Here is a 20,873-nt window from a genome sequence, read left to right on the forward strand (position 1 = left end):
TAATCCAAAGGAGACGTGCTAGAACATCTGCTAGGTAGATGACACAAATTGTAAATAAGATTTATGATCTTGGGAACGAAAGTGAATATTCGAGAAGTTTCATGGATTTTAGGTTTTCAATTAATGTTGGTTATTTTTGGCGGAAGTTTAGAGACTTCTTGAAATCTTCTTTGTTGTGTTTTTACTGATGAACCACTTCATTAGTGGTTGGATCAGAGGTGCTTTTAGAATGGGACAGAGGGAACTTTTGCCCCCTCTGTCGGGCTATATATATGCATATTAGGGCTATATATATGCATATTGTCGGGCTATATATATGCATATTAGGGGGGGGGGATAAAGCATAGCATGTATTAAATACGTAACCTAACCTAGGTTCCACCAGTCTGTTAGAATTCTATCATTAGGATGGACACAATTAGAGCTTTACTCTTTCTTGCATTTGTGATTGGTTTAGCATTTTCTGCAGGTAGGCATTTGTTCGTTTATATATCAATATATATTTGATATTCAATTATATCAATTATATTTTCTGTCGTCGAGTCAACATGAAAGGTATAATTTTAGTAAATTAAAATCACATTTGCGTTAGAAAAAAAATACATTTTTTTCTAAATTAAAAGCTCGATTTTAATCGTGTTGGCATATTTGACTTTCTCTTGTCTAACTAAACAACAAAACTATGGTTATTGTAAACAGCAATATAGTTTTGTCCCAAAAACCACTGAAATATAATTTCCTGCAGTTATGAACAAACAAGGTGCCCTAACATACAATGTGCTATTACAGCTTATTATCAAGAGTTAAATAGTGAGTACGATGCTTTAAAACAATTTCCTTGAAAAGCAAAAAACCTCTTTCCTCCGACCTATGTTTGAACGCTCGTAAAACCCACTACTGGAAATGCAGTGGCAATAATCTTGGCAGTGACTTTGGTATTGCGGTGATTGTTGATATTAGATTGGTGAATTAGCAAGAACTGAATAGTGATTGCAATGCTTAAAAAATTGTTATTACGATTTTTTTTTTTTTTTTTTTGTGGCTGCAACTATTTAGAAATTCACGCATAAAGCACATCTTTGATAACCAGCAATAGCAAAGAGAACACCAAAGATGTCTTTCCTATAGTTATATGATAAAAACGAAATTGTGCTTTAATTTCATTGGTTTATATTTGTGACGTATTTTCGCAAACCAATCACATAAGTCCTTAAGAGTATGCCGGAAATGGAGGCTTCTAGAGAGACAAGTAACTCCGCCTTTTTTTAAATCTGATTGGCTCTTGTGTGTGCCAAGAGCCAGTTAAAAGAAAAAAAGAAGATAAATTGACCTGATTGGTTCTTCACGGTGACATTTTGAGCAGGTAAAAAGAGGGGAAAGTTTTGAGCCACAAGATTTTTTATAATTATTTCGTCTGTTTCTCTCTGGTAATAGTGTTTGAGCATAACCTGCCATACTCTCTTCTTTAAAAAGGGGATTAGTTACCAACTCGACAGCTGAAATACGGACTGTGTTTAAACGCTACAAGTTTAGCTCAGAGGGCTTTGGAAAACTAAAAAATGCGCTTTGTTTTAAAATTTTCGGTAAAGTTCTAGTTTAGGGGCTTTTTCCTGTCTTGGAAAGGAGTAGGGTTAGTGAATGAAACTCTCAGAAATGTATTCCTAAATTATTCCATGTGAAAAATATTTTGAAGCAACTACCTCCACTCCTTCTCCCTCCAGTTGGCACTGACCTTTGAAGACCTTAAACAATCTTTGTGTATTAAACTGAAGCCATAAAGAATAGATCGACTACTCAAATGAAGAGTTAATATTAGTTTTTCATGCCTCATATCTCTGCTCAATCCTAATTTGTAAGATTTTACAAATTTACAAATCGATTTCTTAAATTTAGGGAAAACCCTTGATATGGCTTAAAATTCTACTGAAATGACAGGGATTGTTTTTTCAAAAATTAATGCCAATGAAAAATAGATTTAAAACTCAAAATTAAGGTAAAACGTTTTTTTAATCCATTAAAGTTAGCAGGCACGTACGTAGGAATTTGTTTCGGGGGGGGGGGGGCCAATCCTTCAAACCCATTATTCTGTGAGAAAAATCAGAAAATTAATGGAAAATGAAAAAAAATCGTGAGATTTCGGGGGAGGGGGCCCCCCACCTGCGTACTTCCCTGAAAGTTAGTAATTAATTTACAATGCAAGAATATTACTTTGAATTGGGGGAGTGAGCAATCCGCAAAATGCCTCTCTACCTCGTTACGCAACAGCTGAAAGCTTCAAACTAACTTAAAATTTTCAACGATTTTCCTTTCGTTTCTATTACACATACAAGTAGTTTAATTGATTGAATTGAGCGCATTCAAATAACCAGTTTTTGTCATTTAAATTTGGTTCAAAGAAACCGAAGATCTGATAGAATGGTGATCATGAAAATGCGCATTTTACATATCAGACCAGAGCAAGTTCTGTTCCTATAAATAGAGAACTGTTTCACTGATTTTTAATTAACTGTTATTACTATTCTTTTTTTTTTTAATGGAAGTCAATCTAAACTAAATAAATGTAGGCTAATGTTACAATCAATTAATCATAGACAGCTGCCCAGGGAGGGATAGGGTTGGACCCTTAGGTCTAACCCTCAAAATTTTCGAAGGCTGTACGATTTATTCTGTAGTTACGTATGTGTTTCCATATAAGTCCTCTACCTTTGATTGTTTTGAAATTTTGCTACCCCTTCTTCATACACTTATCCTAAATTGTTTTTTCTTACTTTTCGTTTTATAAAACCAACCTAAATTGTAAACATTTAGTCTAATTGGTACTTGGGCATTATATGGGCAGTTACAAGGAAACCAGTCACGAAAAACCCGTTTTTGACGGGTTAATTCAAGACACCGCTGTAAAGTAATGGAATGCCTAGCGTGGTTTTCATTGCGTATACGATATTTAAACTGTTGTTTTTGGGGGTTTAGGGGGGGGAAAGGTACCTAGGTTAGGTTAGGTTAAGTATTTAATATATGCAATGCTTTACCCTCCCCCCCCCCACCCTAATATAAAAATATATAGCCCAAATTTGTTTATAAACGATTATATATTAATCCTGTTTCATTTCATTAGCTTTAACCAAACTTGACTTTAGAAATGCCCATATAATGCCCAAGTACCGTCTAATTTTGTACGACAACAGTTATAGACAGTCAAGAAGTGGAGGGGAGGAGGGGCTTTGGACCGATACCACTCCCTAAAATTTAAACGGTTTCATATGTATTTGAGTATTTTCTAATTTATTCCTATTTGGATTTCTTTTTGATGTTTTTACCACCCACCCACCCCCCTAAAATGCCACCCCCTTCGATATAAATTCTTGTGTTTGGACCGGATGGGTTAGACGAGCCATAATAGCAATTACCGAATCAAGAAATAGAAAAAGAGGCGTATCTGACGTCCAATCTATATGAAAGATTTGGCACTCGCGCTGGATTTTTATTTTTAGCTGCTCTGATGTCGAAAAGCCACTAGTACAGGTAAAATTGGTGGGAAAAATAAAACAAAATATGGGGGGATATTTTGAAAATAGTGAGATGTGGGTGACCTTAAAGGCTTCCTGCAAACGTATTGCGTCAGCTGCGGCAAAACCTGTATAATCAAACCGAAAATGAAGTTAAATAAGCCTAACGAAAGTAAGTAGGACCAAGAAAATATCATAATTGATACATAAGCCTGAGGGCTACTATTGATGAAGACAAATATTAGCCTAAACTAGTTTCCTATACCAAAAACGAAGTCCATTAACTAGTATTTTTTCTTCTTGCACAAAAAATTTAATCTAGCTTAAGATTAACTAGTTTTACAGGAAAACGGTTTTTTCTTTTTATATCCAGGATAAATTGTGTAATGTGAAGAATAAATAGTATACGAATAAATTGAATAAATTCAGTTTATATTTTTTTTAATAAATCCATTTGTTCAATAAATTGAATGAATACAGAATAAATTGTGTTAATTGTATAAATTGTGCTTTTTCTAACTATTTGCTCATTTATAGTATTTATAGCGGGGGTGTGATCAGTTCTTGGTAACGAACCGTAAGAAGTGACTCGTCCAATAGTAACCGAAACTCTAGAAAAGGGAATTTTGATAAAAGTAGATAGTCAAAAGAATTACCTTTTGTGCTGATTTCAAATATATTAGATAAGATAAGTTTAATGTTATCCATCAAAGGTTAGAGCTCGAGAAAATGTGCCCATTATTCGAAAGTGGGGGAAACACCCGCAAAAAATTAAGTGATCTTAATGAAAGTCATACCATCAGATTCAGCCTATCAGAGTGTATAAATCCTAATGTATAAGTTTCAAGCTCCTACAGAATTATTACGTATATGAAACAGAAATATTACGTTGGTGGGGGGTTGGGGTTGCCTCCTCCTCAAAACCTCACTTTTTATGCTAAAATTTGACTTTTTGTCCCAATTCTCTAAGAACGACACCTCAAAAACAATGGTCGTTTAATAAGAACAATAAAAAGCTTTTTTTAAAAGCACTAAAAAAAACTTTAGCATGAAGAGCGAGGTATTGAGGGGAAGGCAACCCCCTTATATATGTAATAATTTCTGTTTTTATTCAATTTTAGTGTTTCTCCGTACCACTGTACATAAATTTTATTATCTATATGCAGTGCTCCGTACTTTCAGTAGAAACAACTTTTTTTTTATTTAATCAAACACAAGGGCAGTTGAATTTGAATGAAAAGTGTTCTTAAAGAAGCATGACAAAAAGTAAAACTTTAACGTAAAGAGCGAGGGTTAAGTAAGGGACAGATCCTCTTGCATACGAAATCATTTCTGTTCGTTTTAAGTTTTATTGTTGTTCCTTTCTTTCAGTTGAAAAAAAACTTTTTTTTAATAGGTATTAATTTAATTTGGAATTTCTCTTGGAAAATTCTTTGAAGTACCTTTAAGGACCCCTTTCCCTCTGATTCCCTTATCTTAGTTTACAAGTGTAAACAGGGTCGTGGAAAGTAGCATTTAGACTCTGTGGAAGTCATGTCTTTTTTTCACTGTTTTTATTTTTCAAAACGAATAAGATCGCAAAAAAAGAGAGAAACGAGGGTAATAACAGCCAGTTTTTTCACTTGTTGTTATTATCCTCGTTTCTCTCTTCTTTACGTTTTGTCATGATTAGCCAGTGTGGCCTCAGAAATTGTTTTAGTTTATATATATGTATTTTTTTTTCAGGGAATAACCCCGATTCGACCCATTGCCTGCCGACCTTCCCCTTCTACTTCTTCTCCGATTAGTCAGAATCGAATATATTCTTCCTCATTGAAGACAACGCCCCTTGCGGGAAGACATAATATGACTGTGCCTTGTGGTAAGTTGTAGCCGCAGAGAATGCTCTGTGTGCTCTGTTGTATAGATTGCATATATTTAAATTTTCTTTTCTTTCTCTTGATTGTTAATTATTTTCTCCTCATCTCCTCCCCCTCTCTCTCTTTCTCACTCTGTGTTATACTCTAGATACAGTATCTCTACTATACATGGCCTTCCTACAATTGATACGCATTCCTATGGCAAGGTCACTCCGACTCGAGTTTTGACCATGAAATCTTTAGCTCTAAACTGATTTTTGCAAAGAATGCGACCATATTTTGTTACAAGAAAAGATTCCTCCTTGAAAACTCGGAAAGCCTCTTTTGAAAAATAAAACTTACCTAAATTGCTATAAAAAAAAATTGAGTAAAAGTAAAAAAATTGAGGGGGTTATACCCCCCCCCCCCAACACCTCTAGATCTCAATTTCAGAAGACGGGAGTTGTAGTTTTGCGGAAGGGTCAGGATATTATGGGATATTGGTAGGAATACAACCGCTATTGAGATTGTAGAGGGGGGATACGCGGTATTTTCTTTGTAGGTAGTAGAACTCAAGTCCTAAGCTGTATGAGCTAATGTAGTTAGTAAGAAGAGAAAGTAGGAAGGTATGCATCGAAGGCACGCATTCTAGAGAAAAGGGGCCACTCAGTTTTGCTTAAAATCTCTGAAGTTTAACGATTTCTCTTCTTATTATATGCTTTTCATGTAGTTACCAGTTTTTTTTCAGTTTTTTAATGTCTCCCCTCACCCCAGTTGGATTTGCGTGTATGGAAATCATATTTACCCTGGCTCACTTTACTGAAAACACACTCAAGTAAAAGCTACTGAAATTCAAAATGAAAAAATTATAGAAGACGAATAGTGAAACCTGTTGGATGACAAGCTCTGGTAACCTCCCCCCAACATAATGTTTGGTATCGCCACGCTCCGCTCTCCCTACCAACAAAACTGTCCCTGAAAGTTTCAAAACGATCCCAGGCCGTGAAGCAAAACAGTGTAGACTTACTAAATTTGCTGCTTTGCAGAAACTCATTTACAAAGAGAAAAGGCCCCCCCCCTTCTGGTCCAGATTATTTCAGATCTTTCGATGGATTCTCTGATATGTTGAATCTGGAGGTGTGTGGTTTTCCACCTTCTTTGAAAATCAGACAAATTTTCTCAGGCTCGTAGTTTTTGATAGGTAACATTATACATAATGAATTTTATATATTTGGAATCAACGTAAAGTGTCAATTCTTTTGATGCATCCCTTGCTATCAAATTTTTTTTTCAGTTACTATCAGTCTTTCCTTACTTACAGTTCGTTACCACGAATTGTCTGGAAGATCCAGTAACTGGCAACTGAAGCGCCAATTCAACGCCCTGTGCGCCATCTCTAGCTTCGTATGAGCTTTTTTCTTTTTATTTTGGATATCCGTGTTTTTTCCAGGTGGCAATGATCGTAATCTTTAGAACTGTTTTCTTACTTTTGCTTTCTAAATATGACCCTCCGATTTTATCATCTTTGTTAGTAAAACGAGGATACTTCTGTTTCCAAGGTACGATATAATCTCATTGCGAATAGCCATCGGTACTGTTCTTGTCGTTAAATTAAATAAATTGAAAACAAGTTTTTTCAACTGAAAGTAAGGAACAGTATTAAAGCTTAAAACTAACATAAATTATTACATATACGAGGGTGGTTGCCCCCTCCTCAACACCTCGCTCTTCACGCTAAATTTTTTCGGCATTAAAAAAAGTTACTTATTGTTATAATTAAACGACCCTTGTGTTTCGGGAGTCTTTTCTTAAAGAATTGGGAAAAAATACACTTTTTATTAAAACATCCTTTTATTATTTTAATAAAAAAGTATTATTAGACGTTTATATACTTCCATGAAATAAAATCAAAACAGATTTGGTACCACTGTTTTTAAAAAATGTAAAAAAATTGTTAACAAGTTATTCCCAGACTCCAAATTTTTCTGTTACAGCTCAACTCTTCTAGAAATTTTCTATTATTCATTTATTATAATTTATTCTTCCAATATATACTGCATTTTGGATCTACGATTAATCAGAAAAGCTAAAACTAAATACCTTTAAATCATCCCTACCAGTTTAATTGCTGTTTTATTTTACTGTACGGTTCTAAAGTTCCCCCTTTTTAGGACAAAAATGATATTTAATTAAAATAAAAAGTGTCACTTATTAGCCCCCCCCCCCCCTTAAAGAAAATTGATGTGTTTCTGTATTCGACTTCGTACTCAAAGAAAAATATTATTTGTTTCTTTTGGTGTAAACAGAGAGAGTGATACAGGTAAATAGACAAAGGATCTTGAGGCCATCAGTGGTGGATCCAGAAGGGGGGGGGAGAGGGGGCGCGCCCCCCTAACGTAGTCTAAAATAGTGTAATTTATTTAATTAACACAAGTTTGCGTTAATTAAACTTGCTCCTAACGCAAGTTTATTGGATCAACCTATTTTGCCCCCCCCCCCCTAAAAAAATCCTGGATCCGCTCTTGGAGGCCATCCCTCGCTTTGTAATTCATTCTGCTCAATAATTTGTTATAGTATTTACATAATTTTCATCGTATCTACTGTTTTAAGGAACCCTTCAAAACAGCAATTGCCATATTATCAACAACAATTTTCAAAACAGCATTTGTAAATTGCAGTAACTACTTAATTAGAGCAATTTGCTAAGTTTTCTAAAGAAGCTACTTTTATTGAGTGTCAATCAATCTGAAAAAATGTTTGTTTCCCCAAAATTTGTATGTTTTGGTGGATTTGGTGAGCTTGCCCGACTTCCCTTCCTGAAATAAATCCCTGTTAATAATTTGTCGTATGGTTTACCTGTTAACGAGGCTTTGATCCATCCTCGGGATAGACACATATCATTTATCTTGAATTTGATAATAATAATAATACTTAATAAGGGTTTTATTTAAGATAGAAAGCTTCTTTTTTGTTGCAGGCCTGTACCCAGCAGGGGCGTAATTTGCAATGGGGCAGGGGGTAAGAGGCAACTGCCCCTTACCCCAGACCCCCTAGTTGATCTGGGAAACTTTGGTCCACTTTTGCCCTCCCCCAAAGGGTTTTGACGAAATTACGCCACTGGCACCCAGCAGTTAAGTTTAAAAAAAAAACACACACACTAAAAATATACAAATTTAATGGCAAACACAACAATTATAGGGACAATAGCCAGGTTCTGGAAGGGTGATATGCCTACGGGTCCGAAGGCCATTTTCCGTACGTGACTATTGTTCTGTATTGTCGACTAGGACATTTACGAAATTACAGTTCAAGGACTTGGACCCATAAGTGCGACATCGTTGAAGGTATGAATAGAGGCCATCAGGTCTTAAAGGTATAAGGTATTAAGACCTGATGGTATTAAGACCTGAAAGGTATTAAGACCTGATGGTCTTAAGGTCTAAGACCATCAGGTCTTAAAGGTATGAATGGAGACCATGAATTGCCATAAGTGCTTACCCACTTGGACCCATTAGTGCGACACCGTTGATGTTTTTTTCACATAATTACCGTCTAAAGATTTAGTATAATTTATAATTTTAAAGGTATGAATAGCCTAGAGACCGTAAATTGCCATAAGTGCGGACCCATAAGTGCGACACCGGTATGAATAGGGACCATAAATTTTAAAGGTATGAATAGAGGCCATCAGGTCTATAAGGTATTAAGACCTGATGGTATTAAGACCTGAAAGGTATTAAGACCTGATGGTCTTAAGGTCTAAGACCATCAGGTCTTAAAGGTATGAATGGAGACCATGAATTGCCATAAGTGCTTACCCACTTGGACCCATTAGTGCGACACCGTTGATGTTTTTTTCACATAATTACCGTCCAAAGATTGAGTATAATTTATAATTTTAAAGGTATGAATAGAGACCATAAATTGCCATAAAGTCAGCGGATTTTTGCATATTTATGACAATGCAAAGGCCTCGCCTCAACCGCTACATTTCGTGTGAATGCATAATGATAGACTTTCTTGAATTGTAATTAAAAAGTATTTATCATGTTTTGCGAACATTAGCATTTTTACTCTAAGATGTCGATTTCAGCAATTGAGGGTTCTCAATTATTCAAAGTTTTCAAAAATATCTAAGCTACGAAAATGATTATATTTGAAACCAGTTTGTACCCGAAAATCATCTGGAGATTTCGGTGCTTCTTCAGGATTGACCCTCCCCCTGCATATATGAAAAAATACACGTTCAACAAAAATCACATTTTCACCGTTATCCCCGTCCAAGATTGTCGTAGTCTCCCCCAATCAGTATCCTGAAAGTATGGTCAAAGAGAAAGACATATTCATACTGTAGATTTTATCAGACAATTAGATAGTAGGACTAGATAATATGGAAGGCAATTATTGGCTATTTTACACTTAAAAAAAGACATATACCATAAATCACATAAAAAAAGGCATATACCATTTGACCTTGACTCCATTTAATGCTGTTTCCATTCACTCTCCGAACGTATTTTTTTAATCTGCTATTTTTTTTTTTTTTTTTTTTTTTGTTAATGTACCCGCACTGAAATAGCACCTCTGGAGTATCAAATACTTCTTTTTAGATTTTCCTACCTTCTGCTTAAATAAGCCCTGTTCCTGCTGATTCAGAGCGTTCCAAGTTCTAAATGGCTAAACTCAGGGCCGTATCTAGGATTTCTTATGGGGTGGGGGGGGGTGCTACCCAATTTTTTTTCTGGGGGGAGGGGTACCAAAATAATTCCTTAATATACGGGGGGGGGTAGGGTTTTTCTGCATTCTTACGGCCAATTTACTAGTCGGATAATTAATTTCTGTTTTTTAGGGAAAATAGTCCCTTTACCAGTATTTTGGCGACAAATTGACGAGTTGGAGAAGTATTTCAGGGGGCTCAAAACTGCCCCCTCCCCCTGGATACGACCCTGGATAGAGCTATAGCCAAAATTAGTAAACTGTGAAAAGTCATGTTTTAATTCTATCTGAAGTGAAGGTTTCAGAGTTCAGAGTTCAATTATTGAACAATAAATTTTACACGAAAAAGCACACCCCACCCCCTGAAAGGCCCCAAGGCCAGGAAAAAATAGAAGAAAGGAGAAAAATAAAAAATAAAAAATCGCAAAATAATCACTAGCGTATAATTCACTAATAACTTTTAGGACCACACGACGCGAAAAACCAAACCACAACACCCAAACCATCAAAACAAAGTAAATCGCAATCCAAATTCTCGAGTGTTTCTCTTATAATACAAGAATATCCTACCTAATATATCGGAGAGATAACAATTTGACTGCATCATGAAAAACTGCTAGCCTTAGTTGTAAAGTCAGACGTTCAGTGCAAACTTCGACTCGAGAAGGCCAGTTCTATATTCTGGCATATCCTGTTAATTTTTCCGGATAAGGCATACGTAGGCTATAAGTGGTGTGTCTTATGCAATGCCCTCATTATATTTATCCCTGTGGATAAAGTCAAGTTGAGCACGACTTCAGCGCCAATTATATATCCTGTTCGTAATTTCTCTAGTTAGACAATGTCCAACTTTCAAGTATTTTTGAAAAAAGAAAACATGGAAGCTCCGAATATTAAGAGAGAGAGAGAGAGAGAGAGAGAGAGAGAGAGAGAGAGAGAGAGAGAGAGAGAGAGAGAGAGAGAGAGAGAGAGAGAGAGAGAGAGAGAGAGAGAGAGAGAGAGAGAGAGAGAGAGAGAGAGAGAGAGAGAGAGAGAGAGAGAGAGAGAGAGAGAGAAAGTTCTCCTACCTTTAAGATGAATCTGGTAAAATATACAAACACACAGTATTAGTATACGATTGGTTACATGTTAGTAAAACGGAACATACTCAAGAGTTACGCTTAGATTACATCTCAGAAAACCGGTTACATAGCTACAAAAACAAGTGGTGGGTGATGCAATGCATTGGACTTGGACAGAATGCATTGGACTTGTGTAATTTGGGCTCTATACTTGCACATTAAAGAAGTGGGGTGGAGGTTAGGGGTACTTGTGTCTTATAGCCACCATACTCAAGTTCTGTCGAGAAGCGAAGTTTATTTGATGCTAATGAAATAAAGCAAAATGTGATGAAAATATAATGTTTGAGCAACGAAATCATGAAAATTACAACAAATAATTATGGAAGGGGGGGGGGGCACCCAGACCGCATTATATTAAATACGTAACCTAAACTAACCTAACCAAAATACCGCCTAAATATTTAAAGAAAATATAGCTACAATGTAGTTTCCCACCGAGCCATAGCTAATATTGTCTGGTATAAAGACCATGACAACCGGTTATTGTCTCATGTTCGGAATACAAGATCGTGCGTGTGGTGGCTATAAGACAAAAGTACCGGGTTAGGTTAGGTTAATTTGGCCTTCCCAAATTCTTTATCCCACTTCCTCCTTATGTGCACATATATAGCCAAAATTATATTATTATATAAACCAAAGGTTATATTTCACTAGGATTAATCTAACTTCACTCCTTGGGCATGTTCCGTATTATTAAAAAGTACCTGCGATTGCTGGGAACAAATAAGTCTTAGAAAAAAAACATATCATTAATAAATCTCGGCGTTTTTATCAACAGTGTAGCTATAGCTCCCGCGTTATTCAGGAAAGGTATCATAGTTTAATGGGTCATAGAACTGACCTTTCCAAGTTTGACTATGTATTTGATTTGAAATTATAAAACGAACTTTGCACCGTTTCATAACACAGTGCAGTTATCTCCTGAAGTCCTATAGGTTAAGTAGTGGGACAGGATCAAAACTGAGAATTTAACAGTATCTCAGTATTTACTTGCGACAATCTCAAGCCTCAAAATAAAATCCTGATATAAAATAATTATAACGTATGTACGGAAAATAAATTTTGAGGTTAATCTTTAAAATAGTTAAATAAAAAAACAAGTTTTTTTAACTGAAAGTAAAGAGCGACACTGAAACTTAAAACAAACAGATATTATTCCGTATATGGAAGGGGCTGTCCCCTCCTCAACGCCTTGCTCTTTACGCTAAAGTTGACTCTTTCTCACAACTCTATTTGTTAAAACAATAAAAAAAAACTTTAGCGGAAAGAGCAAGGCGTTGAGGAGGGGACAACCCTTATCATATACGAAATAATTTCTGTTCGTTTTAAGTTTTAATGTCGCTCCTTACTTTCAGTTAAAAAAAACTTGTTTTTTTATTTAATTTCTGAACGTTTTTTTAAATGATGCTGGGAAATCCGGCGCCCCCGCCATAGGAATGTCCATTCCCCCATGACTATATCTTCCATGGAAAGATCCTCCCACGTAGCCTCCTCCTCTAACCCCCTCCCCACCAGAAGAAATCCCTCCTGAAAACGTCTGCATACTTCCAAGTAACAAATACTATATATGTAAACAATGGGCAAAGTTCATAACTTGAAGCCCTTCCCCCGGGGACTGTGGGGGATTAAATCATCCTCAAAGACATATTTATTAGGTTTTCGACTATTCTGAACAAAATGGCCATCTCAAAATTTTGATTGGGTGACTTTGGGAAAAAAATGAGCGTGGAAGGGGGCCTATTTGCGCTCCAATTTTTTGGTAGCTTAAAAAGGGCACTAAAACTTTTGATTTTCGTTCGATTGAGCCCTCTCACGATATTTTATGACCACTGGAAAAAAAAACAAATAAACACGCATCCGTGATCTTTCTTCTGGCAAAAAATGCAAAATTCCACAATTTTGCAAGATAGGAGCTCGTAAACTCTACAGTTGGGTTCTCTGATAATATGAATGTTTGATTTTTATTAATATTCTATATCTTCTAAGTGGAGTTTCCCCTTTTTTCGAAAATAAGGCAAATTTTTTCAGGCTCGTAACTTTTGATGGGTAAGATTAAACTTGATGAAACTTATTTATGAAATCAGCATAAAACTGCAATTCTTTTGATGTATCTACTGGTATCAAAATTCCGTTTTTTAGAGTTTTGGTTACTATTGAGCCGGCTCGCTACTTACTTACAGTTCCTTACCACGAACTGTTTGATTGACGGTACTTATACGTTATAGCGCCCATGTTAAGTTCCTCATCTAAGAGAACCTGTTTCTCTGACTAATCCTAATAAAATATCACAAAATATGTTGAAAATATAATATTTTTGAAACAAATTTGGGCTATATATTTGCACTAGGGGCGTGTAGGCCTGCATTCAAAATGTGTTAGGCACAATTATTCTGCATATTATGAAGTAAGAATTGTTTTCTAACTTCACACTGTCCAAATATTTCACCCCCAACCCTCTAATGTGCAAATATATAGCCCAAATTTTATAGTTCCCTTCTATTTTGTCACTTGTCTTTGTTTGTCTCACGCTAAGCTGAAAGAAACTAACGAAGAAACCGGCTCTACAGTGCGTCAAAGGATGAAGAGCTCAATATTGGCGCTATAACATATAAGTACCTAATTGACTATATATTTTCCCCAAGATCCCCAGCTCAGGACTGAAAACTAACGATCAGAGGCAACGCTATAGCGTTGCCTATGGTAAAGGCCATATGGCTCCAACGTTTCATCGTTCTTATAAAGCGCCAACAGGGCTTCCACTATCCCCGAATTTTCGGGGATTTCCCCGAAAATCTATGGGTTTCCCCGAAAAAAAAAATTGGTTCCCCGAATCCCCGAAATTTCCCGCAGAATCACCCAATCATGGTGTCACCTCCAGTGACTATCCCAAGCAAATATTACTTTACATACCAGAATTTTTTACTGCTCTCTTGTTCGTTAATTTTCGTCTCCTGTGTTACTTTGCATAAAAACCAGACCGATACAATTTAAGTATAGACGGTTCTTCATATGTTCACAAAAGTGTAATTTTCTGAATTTAGATTAAACCATTTCGAATGCAGAATTCCGAATGCTGTAAGGTTCTTACATTTATATTATTCGTGTTAAGACAATCTAGACAAAATTAGTCAAGAATTATACTTGAAGTTGTTTAACGGAACGTTGAGTTGGATTTTGAAATTGAATTTCTAAAGGAGAATTGTTTTAAAAGCCGAATCGTAAGTTTAAATTTTGTTTTCTTTTGCTATTTTTGGTTTTGGACATACTGTATTAATTTTTAATACATAATGATTGAATGCATGATATATTGAAGGAATTGATCTTTTTGCCAGGGATTCTTATCGCTTAAATTTTTGTTTCATTCGGTGGGTAAAAATTAAGTTCTTTTCTTTTTTATCTGAGGATTGTATTTGTCATACCATCTTTTATCCTCAAACATATTCACCTTCCATTCCCCTCACAATTATTATTCTGGTCCCTTCACCCTTGTAATATTTTATGTGGACGTAATATTTTAAACTGCATGTTTAGGATCTTTTTACGGTCTTCCAAAGTTGGGCGAAGGGAATTTTACACAAAATATATTCTGCTCAAATTACGGATAGCCTAGTAAATTTATTTGGATATTTAGGCCTACCTTTACAACTTCTAAGGCTTGAACAATTAGTAACCCTATATGAAGGCTAATCAGGGGATAGAAACAAAAGAATTTAAAGAAAATGTGGTATAATTGTTTTTTTTTTCTTAAGAACTATCCCTAAATACAATCTTCTTACCGTGAAAATTGCACCAACCGTTTGCCCCATCTCCTTCTAATGAGACAAAATTTAGCTATATATCGAGAAATAGGGGAATTTAAAGGGAAGTGACCCCAAAAATATTATTCATACAAATTTACAAAATGGCCTTTACTTTTGTTTGAAAAATTTATTTTTTTTAAAGTTTTTTTTTTAATTAATCTAGGGGAAAATGCAGAGGAATGACCACTCAGTTATCTTATAAATGTCTCATAGTGTTAGATTTGAGGCCCAATTTTATTCCCCCCCCCCTGATCTGACGATTAAGGCTAGGAGACTTATCCGTGAGAGTAAAATCTCATATTTTCTAATTTTCTAGCATACACAAAATTCCTTCTGCTAGCTTTTATTGTTATTCTAATTTTGTCTATTAAAAAAAAAGAGTCTGCGCTTGATTTAGAAATGACTTGTGTGGCTTCACTACGCTGATAAGAAATTACTAATGATTTTCGCAAAACAAAAATGTGTGAGAATTGCTATAAAAAAGCAAATATTTTTGTAGTCTGCCCGAATTGGAATTTCCAGCGTGGTATGTAGTTAAATAATTATTGTTTATTTATAATTGATAGATTATTTATAAAAAAAATAAGTTTTATGTTAGATTCTTAACTCTTCAAAAATGAATGGTTTTAAAAAAATTGTTTTTTTTTAACCTATATGAAATGGATTTGAAATTATTTTTCCTCCTCTTTTTGCTCCTCCGGTAACAAATTCCATAGAAACCAATCAGAGTGGTGTAACTTGAATGTACACACCTCAACACCAAAGCCCAAGGCAGTACCCAGAGGGGGGTTAGGGAGTTTGAACACCCCCCCCCCGCAAAATGTTTGTTTGACTCGTAAAAAGGTAACAAAAATGGATATAAACAAACTTTGTATGCGTTTTTTTAGGTTTTTTATGTAACCCCCCCCCCCCCTAAAAAAAATATTAGTACTTTCTATTATGTGGACACCTCTAAAAGTCAAGTTTGGTTGATGCTAATGAAATAAAACAAATAGGATGAATATATAATAGTTTATAAACCAATTTGGGCTATATATTTGCTTATTAGGGGGGCGGGTGTAAAGCATTGCATATATTAAATAGGTTTAATACGTATATTAAATCATAGACAGATACCCGGTTATAATGGTTTATTAACAAAATTACAAGAATTACATGTCAAAAATATCCCAAATTGTAATTTTAACACTCATATTAGATCACCCGTTACGCTCAAATCCACTGTAACAACTGTTTTAGTACCGGGCACAGGGTTGCCACCCTGACCTGGAAGAATTTACTATATCTGAGAAGAAAAATTTATTAAATCGCATCTGTTTTTACTATATGCTAAAAAAAAAATTTTTTCCCGCACTATCAACCATCGATTTTCACTATAGGAAGATAATCACTAGGATTTTCACAATCTTCTTTCCTTTTTCTTTCGTTTTCATAGTATGATTGAAAATTCCGGAAGCCTACAAGTTCAAAAATCCTTTTTTGGATATATATATATATATATATATATATATATATATATATATATATATATATATATATATATATATATATATATATATATATATATATATATATATATATATATATATATATTGATTTTTCTTCTCTTGAAACATGTTACACGTTGATTTTTATCTCCTTGAAAATGAATAGTGACCTACATTAAAATTTCTACTTTCCAAAATGTTCTCACCGGGCAGAAAGACAGAAACATAAGATAATCCATATTGCAAAACGTCAGGATTGTCATGATTGCAAAACGAAAGTGGCTGCTTTTTCATGATTGTGGGATTGTCAATGGGGATCCTCTTCGTTCCTTCAGCTGAACAGATGGGTCCTTTTGAAATAAGCCCTGTAAATAGTTGACCTTTTCCCCAGACACATCCATTCAAAATTTGAGATATCCACTTGTTCAACGTAGTCGAAAGTTCTGGAAATTAGGTCTTTTAGGATGATAACCCCATCAGAACCCTCAGTGAAAGGGTTGTAAGTTATGCCCTGGGAGCATAGAAAAATAGAATATTTTTTTTTCAACCAAAAGGAGAAACACCAAAATGTAACTCAAATATTATTAAAAATTTGATATAAATCTAGCACAAGCTTTAGTCAAAAGGGTGGGGTGGGGGTTAAGGGAGTAGCATTCTTTTCGTATACAGAACAGTGTCTGGTCGTTTCAAATCTAAACATGGAGTAAAGGTAAGGAGAAAATATAAGCTGGATATTTTACACAAATATACCTAAACATACCTAAAATACGCAAAAGTAGTCCCAGTAGAAATGCCAAAAAAGCACCGTATGTATTGCAATGCTTTTCAAAATGAACAACCAGCAACAATTGTGGCAGCAACAATCATTTAAATTCCCCTAAATGAAGTTTTTCAAAAGGATTCAAGAGATTTATATTCCTTTTCTTTCAAACAAACCTAGAGACTTAAATAATAGGACATTATAAAGTAGGTTAACGCTTTAAAATGATAGAACCTATCACCAGAGTTTTTTCTATATGAGCATTAAGTACCATCGGCAGTACCATTTCTATAAGTACCATCGGCAGCTTATTAAGAATTAATTTTCCTTTTTAACGAATTGTGTTCATCAACTTTCAGGATTTCCGTGTAGCACTTAACCAACCAATTTATAATCTTAACAGAGTTAATCTCTTAAATTACGCATATCCTATGTAATTCCAGGAATAGTGGTGAGCTGACTTAAGAGTCTTAAAAAAAATAAAAATTTAATACGAATTATATTTATATTAAATAAAAATTTAATGCGACTATATATTTGCTTATTAGGGGGGCGGGTGTAAAGCATTGCATATATTTAAAACGTTTAATACGTATATTAAGCCAGAGACAGATACCCGGTTATAATGGTTTATTAACAAAATTACAAGAATTACATGTCAAAAATATCCCAAATTGTAATTTTAACACTCATATTAGATCACCCGTTACGCTCAAATCCACTGTAACAACTGTTTTAGTACCGGGCCCAGGGTTGCCACCCTGACCTGGAAGAATTTACTAAATCGGAGAGGAAAACTTTACTAGATCGCATCTGTTTTTACTAAATGCTAAAAAAAAATTTATATATATATATATATATATATATATATATATATATATATATATATATATATATATATATATATATATATATATATATATATATATATATATATATATATATATATATATATATATATATATATATATATATATTTATATATTTATATATATATATATATATATATATATATATATATATATATATATATATATATATATATATATATATATATATATATATATATATATATATTTATATATATATATTTATATATTTATATATATATATATATATATATATATATATATATATATATATATATATATATATATATATATATATATATATATATATATATATATAATGTTACATTTGTACTTACTTTTAATTTCTCTCAGCAGGCTCCTTTTTTCTCAATAAAAATTTTCAACCTGAGGAGATTCACCTAATCACCTTGGGTGGTTAGCTTTTGTTTTGATTCCAATATATTCCCAATCATCACAAATCCAAGTGTCATTATAGCTTCATTTTTAGTTGGTAAGATGATACAGAGAAAGCTGATTTTTTCGACCTATAGACGCCGGAAGTGAAGTGTTTTTTTATGAAAATAGGTGACTGTTTTTCTCTGAAACAGACAAGCAAAATTGTAAATTGTAAAATAGACAAGCAAAAATTGTAAATTGTCATATGTTTACGATAATTTTTTTCCCTGAATTCAGGGGAAAATAAAAAGTTTTGTTTACTATAAATCATTACTTTTTACTAGTTTTTACTAGATTTCGGGAAATTTACTAGATCCTCTAAATTTACTAGATTTTTTTTACTAGATCTAGTAAAATCTTACTGACGGTGGCAACCCTGACCGGGCAGGATTGCCACCCTGACCTTGAAAAATTTACTTAATCGGAGAGGAAAAATTTACTAGATTGTATCTGTTTTACTAAATGCTCAAAAAAAATTTTTGCGCGTGCGGCTAGGTCGACCGCGCACCATCAAGCATCGATATTTACTATAGGAGGATAATCAGTACGATTTTCACCATCTTTTTTCCTTTTTTCTTGTCTTTTCCTCTTTTCTTTCGTTTTAATAGTATGATTGAAAATTCCGGAAACCTATAAGTTCAAAAATCCTTTTTTTTTATTATTATTTGGATGTACTACTGGATAGGATTCATATTTCAGATGCGGTGTATCCAAGACGCAAACAATAGTCTGGAATCTTGGATTCTGGAAATTCTGTTGGTGAAGCCCGGCTTTAAATTTATCAATGTTCTTCAGGTCATAAAATTCAGATATATTGAAAAAGTAAAAAACAACCATCAAAGACAAACAGCTATAACTCATCACGAAGCAATTCAGGCGATGAAGCGCTAGGAATTTGAGGTGTGTTTGAAAGTGACGACTTTTGAAATTTGTCCCACAGTTTCCGTTTTTAGGTTTGAAGTCTAAACCCTTCAATTTTACATTTTTAGGAGGAAATTTGCCAGTTTTAAAACACCAATTGGGCTGGTTTTTAAATAAGGGATAACCTGCTAGTAGAAGGGCCTTATTGACTCCGACGCGACACCCCTGCTGCCACCTATAACTTTTTTGCACCCCAAATATGGGCATAGAGTCCCTAGGTAGAACACGTGGTTAATGGGGTCAATGACCTCTTTCTCCATGGTCTCTTTCTCCAGGTGTGTTTTTGGCACGCTCTCAGCGAATGTTATGATCCAGAAATAGTATTTGTTGTTGTTTCCGAGGCAAAATGTCAAGGTCTATGTTTTTTTTGTTGTTTTTTGTGCACGCTCTCAGAAAATGTGAGGATCCAGAAATAGTATTTGTTGTTGTTTCATAGGCAAAATTACAAGTTCAATGATGCTGTTGCTGTTTTAAGTGTAAGCTCTCAGCGAATCTTATGATCCAGAAAGAGTATTAGTGGTTGTTGCTTGAGCCAAATGCTATGAGTTTCCCGGAGACAGTTAGATCACGTGTTTCCTTCTCAGCCAATCAGCGAGTCGGTTACATTCTCCTTCTCAGCCAATCAGAGACCTGCTTACATATGATTTTCCCCGTTACATAACAATTTGACCTTGAGATTTCGTATATAACGGGCATGCAATGTGATTCAATTATCAGAAACTATTGTGACACAATGCAAACAACTAGAATGGATAATATTGATGAATTAGAAGCCTTGGCAACTACAATTTACCATGTAAGTTCCGTTTTATTTTCAAACGAATTTTCCGTGGCCATCCTCCAGTATATTCAGCTAAAACTTAAATATATTCCTTTACCCCCAAACCCCCACCCAAACCATACAACCAAAAATATAATCAAGGGAAAACTTAAAATAAATTCTTTTTACCCTAACCCCCTCCCACCATTGTTTTAAAATCCCAAATTCTCACAAAAAGAAAAAATTATACTCTCGTTAAATTTTGGCTTTTCTAAATTGTAATCTTTTCACTAACTGAGACATCCATCGCTCTGTTGTTATTAGCCCGCTCTGATTTGACACAAGACTCCAATGTAAGGCCTATAATTAGCTCTGACCCTTTTTAAAGCATTTCCTGCTCATTAGCAGTTTAGTTTCCATAGATTTCACAGATTCAAAAGGACGCGACTAAAAACATGTTTTTATTTATTGGATAACTGAAAAAGAACCATAGCTCAGATCAATGCTTCGATGTTTGACTAAATATTCACATTTTCAACGTTTAGTATTAGGGGGGGGATTTTCTTCAATCAAACTAGGCCGGCTGTTGAACGGCTCAGTGAGCCGTAATTCTCAGATTCAAAAGGATGCGATATCTTTCGGGGGGGGGCGGGGGTA

At 34.6% G+C, this 20,873-nt stretch overlaps 1 protein-coding gene across 2 annotated transcripts in view; it reads left to right on the forward strand.

The window, feature by feature from the left end:
- LOC148949100 (uncharacterized) overlaps nucleotides 1-20,873 on the forward strand; it is a 232,798-nt gene that overhangs the window by 45,333 nt on the left and 166,592 nt on the right. The window contains exons 1-2 of one of the 2 annotated variants that reach the window (XM_089092826.1): nucleotides 3,649-3,678; nucleotides 5,232-5,367. In XM_089092826.1, coding sequence (XP_088948952.1) covers nucleotides 5,352-5,367 — 16 coding nt within the window. In that variant the 5' untranslated portion in view covers nucleotides 3,649-3,678; nucleotides 5,232-5,351. Of the gene's footprint in view, nucleotides 1-3,648; nucleotides 3,679-5,231; nucleotides 5,368-20,873 lie in introns of those variants that run through there. The other variant, XM_089092825.1, reaches the window with a different exon arrangement.

Source organism: Artemia sp. Qi Xiang Cuo, chromosome 8 (genome assembly GCF_049724085.1).
Source record: "Artemia sp. Qi Xiang Cuo chromosome 8, ASM4972408v1, whole genome shotgun sequence".
NCBI classification, from domain to species: Eukaryota; Metazoa; Arthropoda; class Branchiopoda; order Anostraca; family Artemiidae; genus Artemia; species Artemia sp. Qi Xiang Cuo.